The 17,374-nt window shown below is 41.7% G+C and overlaps 1 protein-coding gene across 2 annotated transcripts in view; it reads right to left on the bottom strand.

Moving 5' to 3' along the window:
- Positions 1 to 16,426, bottom strand: part of XPA (XPA, DNA damage recognition and repair factor) — a 30,475-nt gene extending 14,049 nt beyond the window's left edge. Inside the window, exons 1-4 of one of the 2 annotated variants that reach the window (XR_009346289.1) lie at positions 16,145 to 16,426; positions 13,764 to 13,874; positions 8,932 to 9,037; positions 814 to 979 (exon numbers count right to left, since the gene is read on the bottom strand). Coding sequence is in view for 1 of the 2 variants with exons in the window: in XM_059141482.1 (XP_058997465.1) it covers positions 814 to 979; positions 8,932 to 9,037; positions 13,764 to 13,874; positions 16,145 to 16,322 (561 nt within the window). In the remaining variant the exon portion in view is untranslated. The remainder of the gene's footprint in view (positions 1 to 813; positions 980 to 8,931; positions 9,038 to 13,763; positions 13,875 to 16,144) is intronic. The other variant, XM_059141482.1, reaches the window with a different exon arrangement.
- Between the last annotated feature and the right edge of the window lie 948 nt (positions 16,427 to 17,374).

Raw genomic sequence — 17,374 nt, 5'->3', positions numbered from 1 at the left:
TGTAGTTGCATTTCTTATATATGTATGCACAAGCATAATATACAGCAAAAAATAAAAAAGACTATGATAAATCTAATGACACTATTTTAGTAAGAAAAGCTTCAAGTGATAACAAGGCATTAGGTTGGCATTTTTTCATTTTTAATGATACATAAAATAATGGTGATTCTTCTAATTAATGTTGCCTCAGGTTTAATAAAATTCAATAAACAATTGGCTTTACAATGTAGTTTCTTAAATTTATTTGAAGCTACTAGGATTTTCTAGTATTTTCTAATCAGCCTGCTGTAAAGCAATACCACTCAATTTTTTTTTTTTTTTTTTTTAAATATAATGGCACAAAAGTAGGATGTCTGTACTCTTCTGCAATAGATACAGGAGGCTCTGACCCAAGGCACTCACACTAAGCAATAACTATCTCCACACACCACTACAAGACCAGGAGTTGAAAAGATCTACTCTGAGACACAGGAGAGTTACAGAGACACTTGAGCATTTTCCCAAGTGGAGTTAGATTTCAGGCATCTGTGAAATTCCTGAAACTTTTTAGGATTTTCAGTGAAGGATGGATGGGTAGAGAAATGGGGCCCAACTTTTACTCCCTACTTAGCTCCCAAATTGTACCAGTAACATTACCTAATGTTGCCCCGAAGTACACCAAAAAGTCATTACTTAAGACTGTGACCCATATACAGAACAACAGAAGGAAAACAATCTTTTTAACTCTATAAGCAAAACTAAACTAAACTACTAAATTTACCATTAAAACTTCCCCTGATCGAGGGATTAAAAGGAGTATAATATATCAGAGACCTGTAATTTTAAGTAGAGTTTCATATCACCCCATTGTGAATGATGAGGATTCTTCTTCACAATACATTTAAGAGCCGGCTCTCTTTTCTCTAAATCACAGTCTTTCAGAAGGTACTCTTGTTTGGCTTCTGTTTTTGTTATGAGCTTATGTTTATCATCAGCATCTCTGAAAACAAATTAAGTCCAGTACTATATTAGTTATTTTAAATAAACTATGTTTCTAAATAGTCCAACAACCTAGAGGCATACATGCCAAAACATTATTTTAAAATAGTTTTTCCTGGGGCTCCTGGGTTGCTCAGTCATTAAGCATCTGCCTTCAGCTCTGGTCATGATCCCAGGATTCTGGGATAGAGGCCCGCCCCGGATCAGGCTCCTTGCTTGGCTGGGATCCTGCTTGTCCCTCTCCCTCTAACCCTCTCCCTCAACGTAGGTTCTCTCCCACTCGCTCTGTGTACTCACTCTCTCTTAAATAAATAAATAAATATTTAAGCAATAAAAAATGGAGGCTCTTACTGCTAGGATAAATGAGGCAGAAAGAGAGAATTAGTGATATAAAAGCCCAAATGATGGAGAATCAAGATGCCGAGAAAAGGAGAGATAAACTACTAGATCACGAGGGGGAGAATTCAAGAGATAAGTGATACCATAAGACAAAACAATATTAGACTAATTGGGATCCCAGAAGAAGAAAGAGAGAGAGGGACAGAAGGTATTTTGGAGCAAATTATAGCAGAGAATTTCCTTAATTCGGCAAAGGCAACAAGCATCGAAATCCAGGAGGCACAGAGAAACCTCTTCAAAATCAATAAAAATAGGTCCACACCCTGTCATCTAACAGTAAAACTTACAAGTCTCAGTGACAAAATCCTGAAAGCAGCTCAGGACAAAGGTCTGTAACCTACAATAGTAGAAATATTAGATTGGCAGCAGACCTATCCACAGAGACCTAGCAGGCCAGAAAGGACTGGCATGATATATACTCAGAGCATTAAACAAGAAAAATATGCAGCCAAGAATACTATATTGAGCTAGGCTGTCATTAAAAATAGAAGGAGATAAAAAGCTTCCAGGACAAACAAAAATTAGAAGAATCTGCAAACACCAAACCAGCCCTACAGGAAAGATTGAAAGGGGTCCTCTAAGCAAAGAGAGAGCCTAAAAGTAACAGACCAGAAAGGAACAGAGACAATATACAGTAATAGTCACCTTACAGGCAATACAATGGCACTAAATTCATATCTTTCAATAGTTACTCTGAATGTAAATGGGCTAAATGCCCCCAATCAAAAGACAAGAGTATCAGAATGGATTTTAAAAAAGACCCATTGATATGATATGATATCATATCATTGATATGATATCTATAAGAAACTCATTTTAGACCCAAAGACACCTCCAGATTTAAAGTGAGGGGATGGAAAATAATTTACCATGCTAATGGACATCAAAAGAAAGCTGAGGCAGCAATCCTTATATCAGATTAATTAGATTTTAAGCCAAAGACTATAATAAGAGATAAGGAAGGACACTCTATCATACTTAAAGGGTCTGTCCAATAAGAAGATCTAAAAATTTTAAATATCTATGTCCCTAACATGGGAGCAGCCACTTATATAAACCAATTAATAAAATCAAAGAAACACATCGACAATAATACAGTAATAGTGGGGGACTTTAACACCCCCTCACTGAACTAGACAGATCATCTAAGCAAAAATCAACAAGGAAATAAAGGCTTTAAATGACACACTAGACCAGAAGGACATCACAGATATGTTCAGAACATTCCATCCCAAAGCAACACAACACACATTCTTCTCTAGTGCCCATGGAACATTCTCCAGAACAGATTACATCCTGGGTCACAAATCAGGTCTCAACTGGTACCAAAAGATTGGGATCATTTCCTGCATATTTTTAGACGACACTGCTTTGAAACTTGAACTCAATCACAAGAGGAAAGAACTCAAATACATGGAGGCTAAAGAGCATCCTACAAAGAATGAATGGGCCAACCATGAAATTAAGGAAGAATTTTAAAAATTCATGGAAACAAATGAAAATGAAAACACAACTGTTTAAAATCTTTGGGACACAGCAAAGGTGGTCCTGCGAGTAAAGTATATAGAAATACAAGCCTTTCTCAAGATACAAGAAAGGTCTCATACACAACCTAATCCTACACCTAAAAGAACTGGAGAAAGAACAGCAAATAAAGCCTAAACCCAGAAGAAAAGAAATAATAAAGATCAGAGCAGAAACCAATGAAAGAGAAACTAAAAGAATAAGAGAACAAATCAAAGAAACTAGGAGCTGGTTCTTTGAAAGAATTAGTAAGACTGATAAACCTCTGGCCAGACTTACCGAAAACAAAAGAAAAAGGACCCAAATTAATAAAATCATGAATGAAAGAGGAGAGATCACAACCGACACCAAAAAAAATACAAACAATTTTAAGAACATATTATGAGCAACAATACAGCAACAAATTTGACAACCTGGAAGAAATAGATGCATTCCTAGAGATATATAAACTACCAAAACTGAACCAAGAAGAAAGAGAAAACCTAAACAGACCCATAACCAGTAAGGAGAATGAAGCAGTAATCAAAAATCCCCCAACAAGAGCCCAGGGCCAGACGGCTTCCCAGGGGAATTCTACCAAACATTTAGAGAGTTAATTCCTATTCTCCTGAAACTGTTTCAAAAATAGAAATGGAAGGAAAACTTCCAAACTTATTTTATGAGCATTACCTTGACCCTAAAACCAGACAACAACCCCATCAAAAAGGAGAATTACAGACCAATATCCTTGATGAACATGGATGCAAAAATTCTCACCAAATACTAGCCAACAGGATCCAACAGTACACTAAAAGGATTATTCACCACGACCAAGTGGGATTTATTCCTGGGTTGCAAGGTTGGCTCAACATCCACAAATCAATGTGATACAATACATTAATAAAAGAAAGAACAAGAAACATATGATACTCTGAATAGATGCCGAAAAAGCATTTGATAAAGTATAGCATCATTTCTTTTTTTTTTTTTTTTTTTTTTTTTTTAAAGATTTTATTTATTTATTTGACAGAGAGAAATCACAAGTAGATAGAGAGGCAGGCAGAGAGAGAGAGAGGGAAGCAGGCTCCCCGCTGAGAGCCCGATGCGGGACTCGATCCCAGGACTCTGAGATCATGACCTGAGCCGAAAGCAGCGGCCTAACCCACTGAGCCACCCAGGCGCCCAGCATCATTTCTTGATCAAAACTCTTCACAGTGTACAGACAGAGGATAAATACCTCAATATCATCAAAGCCATCTATGAAAAACCCACAGCAAATATTCTCAAAGGGGAAAAACAGAGCTTTTCCCCTAAGGTCAGGAACATGGCAGGGCTGTGCATTATCACCACTGCTATTCAGCACAGTACTAGAAGTCCTAGCCTCAGCAATCCGACAACAAAAAGAAATAAAAGGCATTCGAATCAGCAAAAAGGAAGTCAAACTTTCACTCTTTGCAGATGATAAGATATTTCATGGGGAAAATCCAAAATACTGCACTCCAAAATGGCTAGAACTCGTACAGGAATTCAGTGAAGTGTCAGGATATAAAATCAATGCACAGAAATCAGTTTTGCTTTTCTATAAACCAACAGCAAGACAGAAGAAAAAGAAATTAAGGAGTCGATCCCATTTACAACTAACCCAAAACCATCTTTTTTTTTTTTTTTTGGACAGAGAAAGATCACAAGCAGGCAGAGAGAGAAGGGGAAGCAGGCTTCCAAAACCATAAGATACCTAGGAATAAACCTAACCAAAGAGGCAAAGAATCTGTACTCCGAAAACTACAAAGTACTCATGAAAGAAAAGGTCCATGCTACCTAAAGCAATCTACACATTTAATGCAACCCCTATCAAAATACCATTAATTTTTTTTCAAAGAAATGAAACAAATAATCCTAAGATTTATATGGAACCAGGAAAGACCCTGAATAGCCAGAGGGATGTTGAAAAAGAAAAAAAGTTGGCGACATCACAATTCCAGACTTCAAGCTCTATTACAAAGCTGTAATCATCAAGATGGTATGGTATGGGCACAAAAACAGACACATAGATCAAAGGAACAGAATAGAGAGCCCAGAAATGGACCCTTAACTCTATGGTCAACTAATCAACAAAACACGAAAGAATGTCCAATGGAAAAAAGACAGTCTCTTCAATAAATGTGTTGGGAAAATTGGATGGCCACATGCAGAGGAATGAAACTGGACCATTTCCTTATTCTACACACAAAAATAGACTCAAAATGGACGAAAGACCTCAATGTGAGACAGGAATCCATCAAAATCCTTGAGAACACAGGCAGCAACCTTTTCGACCTCAGCCACAGCAACTTCTTCCTAGAAACATCGCCAAAAGCAAGGGAAGCAAGAGTGAAAATGAACTATTGGGACTTCATCAAGATCAAAAGCTTTTGTGCAGAAAAGGAAATAGTCAATAAAACCAAAAGACAACTGACAAAATGGTAGAAAATATTTGCAAATGACATACCAGATAAAGGGCTAGTATCCAAAATCTATAAAGAACTTATCAAACTCAACATCCAAAGAACAAATAATTCAATTAAGAAACAGGCAGAAGACATGAACAGACATTTCTGCAAAGAAGACATCCAAATGGCCAACAGACAAATGAAAAAGTGGTCAACATCATTCAGCATCAGGGAAATACAAATTAAAACCCCAGTGAGATACCACCTCACACCAGTCAGAATGGCTAAAATTAACAAGTCAGGAAATGACAGGTGTTGGCATGGATGCAGAGAAAGGGGAAGCCTCCTACACTGTTGGTGGGAATGCAAGCTGGTGCAGCTACTCTGGAAAACAGTATGGAGATTCCTCGAGAAGTTGAAAATAGAGCTACCCTACAATCCAGCAATCCCACTACTGAGTAGTTACCCTAAAGATACAAATGTAGTGATCTGAAGGGGCATGTGCACCCGAATGTTTACAGCAGCAATGTCCACAATAGCCAAACTATGGAAAGAACATAGATGTCCATCAACAGATAAATGGATAGAGAAGATGTGAGATAGATTATATATATATATAATGGAATACTATGTAGCCATCAAGAGAAATGAAATCTTACCCTTTGCAACGGCATGGATGGAACTAGAGGAAGTAGAGCATATTATGCTCAGTGAAACAAGTCAATCAAAGAAAGAAAATTATCATATGATCTCCCTGATATGAGGAATGTGAGAAGCAGGGTGAGGGGTTCGTGAAGTGTAGGGAGGGAAAAAATGAAACAAGATGGGATCGGGAGGGAGACAAACCATAAAAGACTCTTTTTTTTTTTTATTTGACAGAGAAAGATCACAAGCAGGCAGAGAGGCAGGCAGAGAGAGAAGGGGAAGCAAGCTCCCTGCTGAGAGCCCGATATGGGGCTCGATCCCAGGACCCTGAGATCATGACGATCATGACCTGAGCTGAAGGCAGAAGCTTAACCCACTGAGCTATCCAAGCGCCCCAAAAGAATCTTAATCTCAGGAAACAAACTGAGGGTTGCTGGGGGGTGGGGGGAATGGGTAGAGTGGCTGGGTGATGGACACTGGGGACAGTATGTGCTATGGTGAGTGCTGTGAAATGTGTAACTCTGGTGATTCACAGACCTGTACCCCTGAAGCAAATAATACGTTATATGTTAGTAAAAATAAATAAATAAAAATTAAAATCTAAAAAAAAAAAAATTTTTTTTCTTCAACTCTCATGGTCAAGTTAGCAGCATAAAAATTCTAAACATTAAGATACTTTATCTTTTACTAATCTGGAGAAGCTATATTAGATTAGCAGCAGATCCCGGTCATTTAGTAAGAATTTCTTTTTTACTTATTTAAAGTAGCTCTTCGCCACAATGGATTTGAAATTACTAAGAGTATAGAAAATGTAAATGAGAATTAAGACTCAATGGGTAAGAAAACATAAATCAAAGCATAAAGTCAGGGTCAGTGGGATAGAAGGAATTTGAGTATACAAGGTCCAACTGGCCCAATACACTTTAGTTTCCAACTGGCTCAGTTGTTTCAAAGCCAAGGTAAAAATGGAGGCTTAGTCAGTTACACGGTTCTTCTCATTTATTGGTTCTCCATCTACATGCCAGGTCTTACTCAAGGTATCAGAAAAATAGCAAAGAAGAAAACAAAGCCTTGTTTTCATGAAGCTCCCATTCTGGTTAGGAGAAGACACTCAATAAGCAAACACAATGACAGAGAAAAGTGCTATAAAGAAACACAAAGCATGGTAAAGGAACAGAAATTCTGATAGACTGGGTAATCCAAGAAGGCCACCAATGAGGGGGCATTTGAGTGCGGCCCTTAAAAAGTCAGAGAACATTCTAAACAGCTGGAGAAAGAACATCTTGAGCAGAGAGAACAGCAAGTGCAAAGGCTCTAGGGCAGGAGTGTACTTTGCAACTGGACTCACAGCAACTGAGCTGGTGGGACCAGAAGGCTTAAGGGAGGAGCGGTGGTGAGGAGGGGGCGGGCAGGGAGCAGGAGGTGGAAGGCAGGAGATCAAGTCTGAGACAGGTGGAAGCCCTGTAAGCAGTGTAGAGACAGTTCTAGTCTACACGGATTAAAAACCTTTGAAAGGTTCTGACTAAAATGTCTCCGTGGAAGACGACAATGGTACAAAGTGGGGGGCACAGGCCAGTCAGAAGACCACCAGTGCCGTGCTCCAGGCCAGGGCTGATGGTGGCCTCAGCAGAAGCCATGGTGGGCGAGGGGACGGGGGGGTGAAGCAAGGATATGGAATGAACACAGAGCCAAATGGATTTGGAATTAAACACAAGATAAAAAGAAACAGCCAGTGAAGCTGGCCTTTACTGAAATGAGGTATAGGTCAGGGAGGGGAGGGGAGACTTAAAAATTGTGAAGAACTTTATGAGAGCTAAATAACTTGGAATTTTAAGCTAAAAGAGGGGACAGATAAATGGCATTCTACTAAAATTAAACTTTTTGAAGATACTGAAAAGAAACAGGGTAAAGGGCTGTGTTCCTAATTAAAGTTTAAAAGAATTTTTCCAGACTACTACACAACTTTCTCTTAACTGATACATCAGGCGCTTCCATCTTCTCATGTAAGTAAGACTGTATGTGGTAATGTAGTTCCCAAAAGCTATCCACCCAGACTTTAAAGAGTGACAGCACTGTGGATCTTAACCACTGTGTATCAGAGGGAAAGGAGTTTTAACTTGTAACTCCCAACAGGTGGGAAACATTTCTAGCCACAGATCTGATCGTGAGACCAGCAACATCTCCCATGCCTCTTCCCAGGACTCTACCCAGCAACAAGTCAGTGGGGATGTCTCCCGACAGCCACAGCAGGGACTCAGAAAGGGCAGGTCCTCCAGGTAGGTGAGCAGTTGATCTAGGGTAGCAGGTCCAAGGAGGACCGGGGAACAGAGAAGAGGGCTAAGAATCTCAGATGGGGTCTCTGGTCCCACTGACACACAGTGGTTAAGATCCACAGTACTGTCACTTCTTAAAGTACGGATGGATAGCTTTTGGGAAGTAAATTACCACATATAACACAGGACATGCAGGGTAAACAGCAGGGACACAACCATGTGGCATGAGAAGCATTAAACTGGGTTGACAAAGAGGACAGAGCCTAGGAGGAGAAGAAAAGGAGGAGAGAAGAATGGGACTTTTCCTCATCTCTTCTCTCCCCTTCACTCCCCTCCTGTCACTGAAGTCCCCAAACCTCTGACCAAGGTGTCCACAAACCCTGGAGTAAGACACAGGGGACCCGCAGGGCCTGGGGGAAGAAAAGACTTAAAGATGGTAAAGACCCACCCACAAAAAGGAAGACAGATCTACGGCCAAACCAGGCCATCCCTCCTACATACAGGGCACATCATCACCACAATAAACACAAATCTCCTGTATTTCTTTGGCAAAATGGAAACCAGAGAAATTTTAGGAAACAGCTAGAATGAAAATCGTAATTACTAAGAATATTAAATCCACATGGATCTAATTATTGTTTTGCCCTAAACCTACATGCTAACACTAAACTTTAGCGATTGAGAACGTCATCGGAAATTAGTACCTGCAGTTATCACAAGTTGCCAGATCAAAGTGGGTCATAAGGTAAGAATCCATAAATTCTTTACCACACTCTTCACAGATTGCATAATCAAATTCCATAACAGGTCCTAAAGAAAGAAAGGTTAATTCTTTAGGTTTCCTTTTTTGTGACTTAGAACAATATATTTTTCCCATATCTTAAGTTTATCAGCATGTACTCTTTAACGGACATAAATACATTTACATGAAAGACAAAACCATGATTAAATAACCTTGTATCTTAAAAAAAAATTTTTAAGGAAAAAAAAAAAAAACTATCAATTCATCAAGTACATTTGAACCCAAAACCATGTGTAGGATGCTTATATTCATTCTGTATTGCTGCTGCTGTAGCCTATTACCACAAATCTAGCTAAAATAACACAAATTTATTATCTTACAGATCTGTAGTTTCTAAGTCTGACACAGGTCTCAGTGGGCTACAGTCAAGGGCAGGGCTGCATTCCTTCCCAGGAGTTTTAAGGGACAATCTATTACCTGCCATTTTCAGCTTCTAGAGGCTGCCTTTCTTGACTCCTAACTCCCTTCCTCAATCTCCCAAGCCGGCAGTAGCAGCTTCTCACATCACTCTGACTTCTTCCATAACCACATCTCCCTGCGACTCTCTCCTGCTTTTTAAGTACCTGTGATTACACTGGGCCCACCTGGATAATACAGAATAATCTCCCACACATCTCAAGGTCTTTAATCAATCTGCAAAGTCCCTTTTGCTATGTATGGTAATACATCACGGGATCCACAGTGATCCACTAAAATGTGTTAGTGGGAACTGTTACTCAGTCTACCACCATATTGTTGAGAGGACAAAGGAGGGGAGAAAAAAAAAAAAAAAAAGGAAAAGGAGGGCAGTGCCAGAGTAAAAAGGGGAGGGGTCTTACAGACAGGGAGACGGGCACTAACAGACAACATGGAAAGGGCAGTCAAGAGCAAGTCAACACTAGAAGAGACAACACAGAATTCACTCTCAAATGGGAAACTCTGTCCCCCTCCATTCTACTCCATCACCACCAAGAGAGCCAGTATCTCAACAATGAGATTGTAAACTTGTGAGTGGAGATTATATTTAGCTATATATCTTCAGCTCCCAGCACAGAAATACTCTCAGTAAAGCTCAATTTTTTTGAGGACTTCAAATACCTAAGGATCTTTATCCTCTAGAACTGGTTCTCTCAGCAAGTCTGCAGTTTTACAAGTATGTCTTTAGGATGATTGCTACTGCCAAGCCCCCTGCTCTAAGAACTGCCACAACTCCCAGTGGAAAGAGAAGGCAGTCATTATTTGTCCACAGTTGGTTCGACATATTCCTATCATTGCCTTCCCTTACCTACTTTCAACACATCAAGGTCAGTTAATACTACAGCACCCCTTAATTCCACTAATCTCCAAATTCTAACAAAAATACCACTCTTCCTTCTCGAATGTTAGCAGGGCATAGCCACAAGAGTTAAAAATACAGTCAAAAATCTTCAAAAAATTGATTATTAAAATGTGTTAGAAAGGAGAAAAACAGGTCTGACATACCAATTAAGAGACTACTGGATAGCAATATTAATCAAAAGCCATAAAATGTGCATTTTCCTAATTTTAAAGTCTTTATGATGGAAAATTTTAAATGTTCATCATGGTGACTTTTCTACTCCTTTACTCCCTTTAAATTTATCACGTGGAAACTGGCAGTCTAGTGTAAGCAAGAGCCTACCCTCCCCACCATTCATTCACTCATGTACCTATTAATTATAGATATAGACGCAGATTCCTAATTTTTTTCCAATGGCATTACCACTCAGTAGTGTCCTTAATGAGTTTGGTGCTCACCCAAAGTGTCTCAGATTTGGCCAGCAGGAGTCCTTTCAAGCTGTGCGACACACTTCTATCAGTTTTGAACACTTACGTATTTCTGGCATTACAGAATGTTCCAAACTCACCTGGTGGCCATCCTGCCCCAACCCTAGAATCAGCTATTTCTCTGTAGGGCCCTGGTTCCTTTCGGTGGGGGGACAGTATCCGAGTCCAAGATCTGGACACCAGGTATGCTCACTGCCACTGGGTTCTCTTCACTTCAAGGCCCTTTCTGTGGACAGAGCTAAGAAATACATGCACATGTGTGTACATATATGTGTGAATACATGCACACACCCATATATGTATGCACGCACAAGTACTCATGCGTACACATGTATCTTTCCGAGGTATAACTGACACTGTATTAGTTTCAGATGTCTAACATAATGACTTGATATTTATATATATTGTAAAATTATCACAATAAGTCTAGTTGACATCTGTCACCATACATAGTTTATAAAATCTTTCTTATGAGAACTTTTAAGATCTACTCTCCTAGCAGCTTTCAAATATGCAGCACAGTAATATTAACTAGTTGCCATGCTCATGACTTATTTCATAACTAATAGTCCTTCACCACCCCCCTTCCCTTATCACCTTCCTAGTGATCATGGGGAACCTCTATTCTAGATTATAAAAGCATTCGATAGGCTTTGCTTTATAGGCAAATGACCTAAATAATTTAATGGCCCAAATAATTTTAATCTTTCTCAACTATGCAGAAGCTCTTTAAAAACTAACCAAAAAAACATGATATAGGGGCGCCCAGGTAGCTCAGCCAGTTAAGCGTCTGACTCTTGATCTCATGTCATGATCTCAGGAGTCATTAGACTTCCACAATAGGCTTCATGCTCAGGGTGGGGAGTCTGCTAGACAGTCTCTCTCCCTCTCCCAAGCTAAGTCAGCCCAGAGAATGAGGGCCTTTTCTAATGTCTCCCAAAGGGGACACTGTTGATGAAGTAATTGAGAGGACATGATGGCCAGCTGACCTGCGAGGCAGACCTGGGCAATTACACTCCTCATCCCCTACTGTTCTTGGAATGCTCATTCTGCCCACCAGTCCCACAGTGGGAGCTGTTGCAAGGACAAATCCTTGACAGAGTAAGGTGTCATTGAGGCCATCTGACCTGACTACGGGACTGAACCCACTTAAGCCTCTGTATAAACTGTTAAGATTTGGCAGGTGGATGCAGAGATGGCTTCATCTCGCAGCCACCCAAGACAAGCTTCCTAAGGTCCCTTGATAATTAAAGCTGCCACCTACCAATGTGGAGTGGCCTGACTCCTTCAGTCTTGTGCCCTCTGTGTACATGCCACTGTGCAAACCAACACACACACCTTCTCTAACTTCTACAAACTCACTACCCAAGTTCTATTCACATGCGGCAGCCACACCATCGATGCAGGAATAAACCTCCGTTAAGCAAGAAGGCATTACAATAGGTTATCAATAAATATTTGTTGCATGACAGGGCACCTGGGTGGCTTAGTCAGTTAAGCATCTGCCTTCGGCTCAGGTCATAGGTCATGATCCCAGGGACTGAGCCCCACATCATCAGGTTCCCAGCTCAGTGGGGAGCCTGCTTCTCCCTCTGTCCCTCCCTGCTACATGTGTGTACACGGTCTGACAAACAAAATCTTAGGGCACCTGGGTGGCTCAGCTGGTTGAGTGACTGCCTTCGGCTCACGTCATGATCCCGGACTTCCAGGACTGAGTCCCGCATTGGGCTCCCAGCTCCTTGGGGAATCTGCTTCTCCCTCTGACCTTCTCCTCTCTCATGCTCTCTCTCACTCATTCTCTCTCAAATAAATAAATAAAATCTTTTAAAAAAAAAAAAATTGTTGTGTCACTTGTTAAATCAAAGTATAGGCTTTACAGCCCAAAGCTGAGTCCAAAATCTGCAGACAAAGTTACCATGAGTCTTCATATCCATAAAATCATAAGGACTTTAAAGGTCTTTAATTCGATGCCTTCCCTCCTCCTACAGTGCTTCTCTAATATATCCTGGTCAGGTCCTTCCGTCTCTGAACCCCTCCACTGTTTTGCTATTTAGAAGCAGCAATTCACATGGTTGGGAAGTTTTTCCATTTCACAGAGTCACCACGAGATTCACATGAAATACGTGCCAACACTCTGTAAGTGCAAACTGCTAAATATACGCATGGTACTGGGCTGAAATCTCCCTCACTGTATTGAGGTTGTCACCCACTGTTCCAAGTTCTGCCCTCCAAAGCAAATCACAGCGAGTATAACCGCTCTTCCACAGGGAAGCACTTACACTTGCAGGCGGTTACAAGAGTCCTCTAAGTTAAACCTAATCAGTTCTGACAACTGTTCCTCACATGTCAATTGAAGACCTCCATTTTGATCACCCTATTTTGGACACTATACACTTGTCAATATCCCCCTTAAATATGGTACCCAAACTGAACAAATACTTTAATCCTTCAAGTCTCAGCTTCTGAAGACAGTGTAACAGGACAGGACTCTTCCCTACCTTGATGAACATGGATCATTTCTGTTGCCACAGCTAAAACTAAACTAGGTTTTTTAAGCTTCCCCAAGGATAGAGTTACAGATATCTATATATCCCATTTTTCCTCCAAACAGTAAAAAAATGTCCTAAATTTTATCTCTTGGTAGAACGTTCAAGCCCCTCATTTTGGCCTATTAAGACAATGGAGTATATCAGAAGTCCTTATATTGGCTGTCCCTATTTTAAAATAACAGAGAGCATCAACCATAAGTCCACAAACCACAAGTTAAACTAATTATTGCCAAACAGCTTGAATTTTTAATATACCAGCAAAACTGCCAAACTCTATACCTCTCACAAAGCTGACCTGCTCACTGACAACAGGAATGACACTAACATCAATTTACAAAGAATTATGCATGTTACTCCAAATGACCAATCTAGATCCCTATTTTCTGAAAATACACTTTACCTGGTTGATGGACAACTTTTCCAGTTGTACGTTGTTCTTCTTCTTCCTCTTCCAGAATGAAGCCTCCTCCTGTGTCAATGATCCTTGGGGCTGCTTTTACATTAGCCACACCTATGAAAAGTAAGTAAAAGTGGTCAATGATTTAACCAGATAAGCCCATATGTTCCCTCGTGCATAAGCAGATTATTTAAATTTAATATATATCAAATAAGACTAAGATGTCCACTGTTAGCACTTCTATTCAACATTATACTGAAGGGCCCAACTACTGCAAGATGGTGAGAAAATACAACAGGCATAAAGGTTGGAAAGGAGTAAAGTCATCTTTATCCACAGATGATAGGATTAAGTACACAGAATATCCATAAGAATCTACAAAATAACATCGAGAAAAAGAGGTGTAAAATCTCTACAGTGCAACCTCCACTAAGAGATATCAAAGACCTAAATATAAATGGAGAAACAGACCACACGCAGACTGGAAGCCTCAATATTCTATTTGGTGCTAAGATTTTTATCTGCAGTACTTCTATTTCAGCTACAGTACAATTTCCATTTTTTGTCTGAGCTGGGACATAGGCCATGGAAAAGACAGAGACGAACTTGCTTAGAATGTGGTACTCAGGGCCTGAGGAAACAGCAAGCTGGAGCAGCACAGAGAAATGGCTTTGTCTTGGCAGCTTTGTCTTGGCATGACTGAGCATCGCTCAGTATCCTGCTCAAGTCAAGGTCTTTTTTTTTTTTTTTTTTTAAAGATTTTATTTATTTATTTGACAGAGAGAAATTACAAGTAAGCAGAGAGGCAGGCAGAGAGAGGAGGAAGCAGGCTCCCTGCTGAGCAGAGAGCCCGATGCGGGACTCGATCCCAGGACCCTGAGATCATGACCTGAGCCGAAGGCAGCGGCTTAACCCACTGAGCCACCCAGGCGCCCTCAAGTCAAGGTCTTGACAGCTCCAGCTGGTCCAAGCTCCTGAAGCACAGCAGGGTGTAGCCCATGTCACAGCACAGTCCCTTGTCTGAGAACTCTTGCCACAAAACTCTTACAGCACATACATTCTACCTTGCTTTCCATATCAGAAGTTTAATATCTCTGAATGTTCTTTTTGTACCCTTTTTCCACAACCATTTAGCACAGATCTACAAACCTTTATGAAATCATGAATATGAAATAATACAAATGAACAACTTTCGTCCTGATTCTATAGCATCTCAAGTTGAGAAAGGAATAAGAAAACTAGAAAACAGAACCATTAAAAGTGGCTGGAATTTGCAGATTCAGGATGAATATCAAGACAGGCTGCCAGCCCCAGTTTCTTGTCATTCTTCCTTTCTTCTGGCTGAGGAAAAGGGGTAGCAGAGGACAGCTCCAAACTGTGCTCAACGACGCAAACACTATGGGATATAGCTTTAGGAACACATGTACTTCACATTACAGAGGCAGTCCTGAAGACCTGCATGTCATCTCAACTATTTTAAGTACCCTAGAGAAGATTATTACGAGACTACAGTGGAAAATTATGACAGAAGCGTACATACATGAAAGACACGCAGTCAAGGGCTGCCCTAAGAAAGGGGGAAGATAAAAATTCAGACAGAAGTAACAGCCTTTCTTCCTAAAAGTGAGACAGTGCCTGGCACAGAAGCAGCAGTTGGTGAAAAGGAAAGGCCGTGAACACAGTATCAGAACTCAATTCTAGTCCTGATTAGCTTATACACTTGCCGCTAAGAACCTGAGCAGATCCTTTTCCTTTCCTGGTCTTCAATTACCACCTCAGTAAAACACCAGTACCAAACGCTGCCCTAATCATTTCCCAAGTTAACAGTGAGAATCAAGTTAGTCAACTTAAAACATGTGAAACACAACAGGTGCCACACTTGAGAGCCTCATGAAGGCAGCAGCTCCCGCCTATTTGCCTCTCTCGGTGCCCGGCACGTAGCGAGCGGAACCAGAAAATGCACTCAATCACCCTTTGTTGAGTGGATGAATTCCGGAGCGGTGCAGGAGGGCTGCGAACTCGGGTCCCAAGCCTAAAAGCTTTACACAAAGACTGCCCCTGGGACCGCTGGACGCGCAGCTGGGAAGGGAAAGCTAAGGCGCCGACCAACACTGGCTGGCAGCTCCCGACGGTGAGGGCGGCTGCATCCCCCAAGTTTGAGAGGAGAGCTGGGCCACCCGAGTGCACCGAGGAAAGACCCGGCTCCAGCGCGGAACCGCTAGTGGTCATAGCCCGCTCTGAAAGAGCCCGCGGAGCAGATTCCCGGGACTGCGGGAGAACGGGTGCGCAGACGCGCGGGCAGCCGGCGGGGCAGCCGACGCTCCACCCGGAACGCGGCACCCGGCCCTCCCGAGGGAAGGGGCAGGCGCCGCCAGGGCCCAAACCTCCGGTAGCCGCCGCCGCCGCCGCTGTCGCCGGATAGGGCCGGGCCGCCAGCCGGGCCTGGCGCAGCATCAGCGCCCGCTGCCGCTTCCGCTCGATGCTCGCCCGCACCGAGGCAGGCAGCTCCACCGGCGGTTCCGAGGCCGCCGGCTCCCGCGAAGCGTCCCCGGCAGCCGCCATCTCCAAGCTCCCCGAGGGGCCGAAGCTTCAGCCCCGCGCCTGCGCATTAGCACGCCGTTCCGACGACGCCTGCACCGCCTCCGCGTGGACTCCACAGTACAGCCCGGGAGGAGAGCGCCTGCGCAATTTGAGGGCGTCGGGGCGGAAGGAAGGGCGTGGCGGAGTTTGCGCAGGCGTTGGGGCCGGGAATACCTGCTGGAAAGTAGTCTAGAAGGGGCGGGGCTGAGGTCAATTTTCAGGACCTGGTCATCTTTAAAATAATAGTCTTGCTTAGAGGTTCAAAATACGGGCTTTGGAGTCAGATCTGGGTTAGGTTCTAGCTCTGACATTTACCATTGGTTGCTGGAACAAGTTATGTAACCTCAGTTCGGTTTCTTCGGTAGGAAAAAAACGAGGATAATTACCGAACCACTTCCTGGGTTGTTAGAAAGATGAGCTGTAAAGGTTTTCAGCACAATGCCTGGCATATAGGAAGCTTCCAAAAAATAATAGCAGGTAGTAGCGGTAGTAGTGCCTGTCAAAAAAAAGATCAATGGATGATGCATCTGACTACTTCAAAAGTATGTCCTAGGGGCCAGAGCCTTAGATTTGAAATGGGAACCCCTGGGTTCAAACTCTCGCCTGCTGTGTAATATCAACCAAATGTAGCCCCTGGTATCAAAGCTGGTGTGCATGAACTTGGCTATATTTTCCATGAAATATTCCTTAAGTGTGGATGAAAAGCCACCAGGTAGACAGTGGGTTTGTATTTGGGCCAAATCCTGACTTCCCAAAGGTGTCGTAAATGGAGCATTTTGCAAGAAACATTGCTTGCTTTCCCAAGAATGTATGCCTTTTCTTTTTTAATTACAAATGAAGTTTAATTAAACCAGGAAACGGGAAACACATTGTTTTAATTACTACGTATACCATTTAGGTCTAGTTTTCAGAACAGTCTGGCACACTGAGGTTTCATATTTGTTTTCCTTGGTTAAAATTTGAGTAGCACAATCTAGTGGTTCTAATCTATTGATCATATATATATATATATATATATAAGCTGGAGAACATTA

This window comes from Mustela lutreola, chromosome 12, assembly GCF_030435805.1.
Source record: "Mustela lutreola isolate mMusLut2 chromosome 12, mMusLut2.pri, whole genome shotgun sequence".
NCBI classification, from domain to species: domain Eukaryota; kingdom Metazoa; phylum Chordata; class Mammalia; order Carnivora; family Mustelidae; genus Mustela; species Mustela lutreola.
This window is presented reverse-complemented; position numbering and strand designations above follow the sequence as displayed.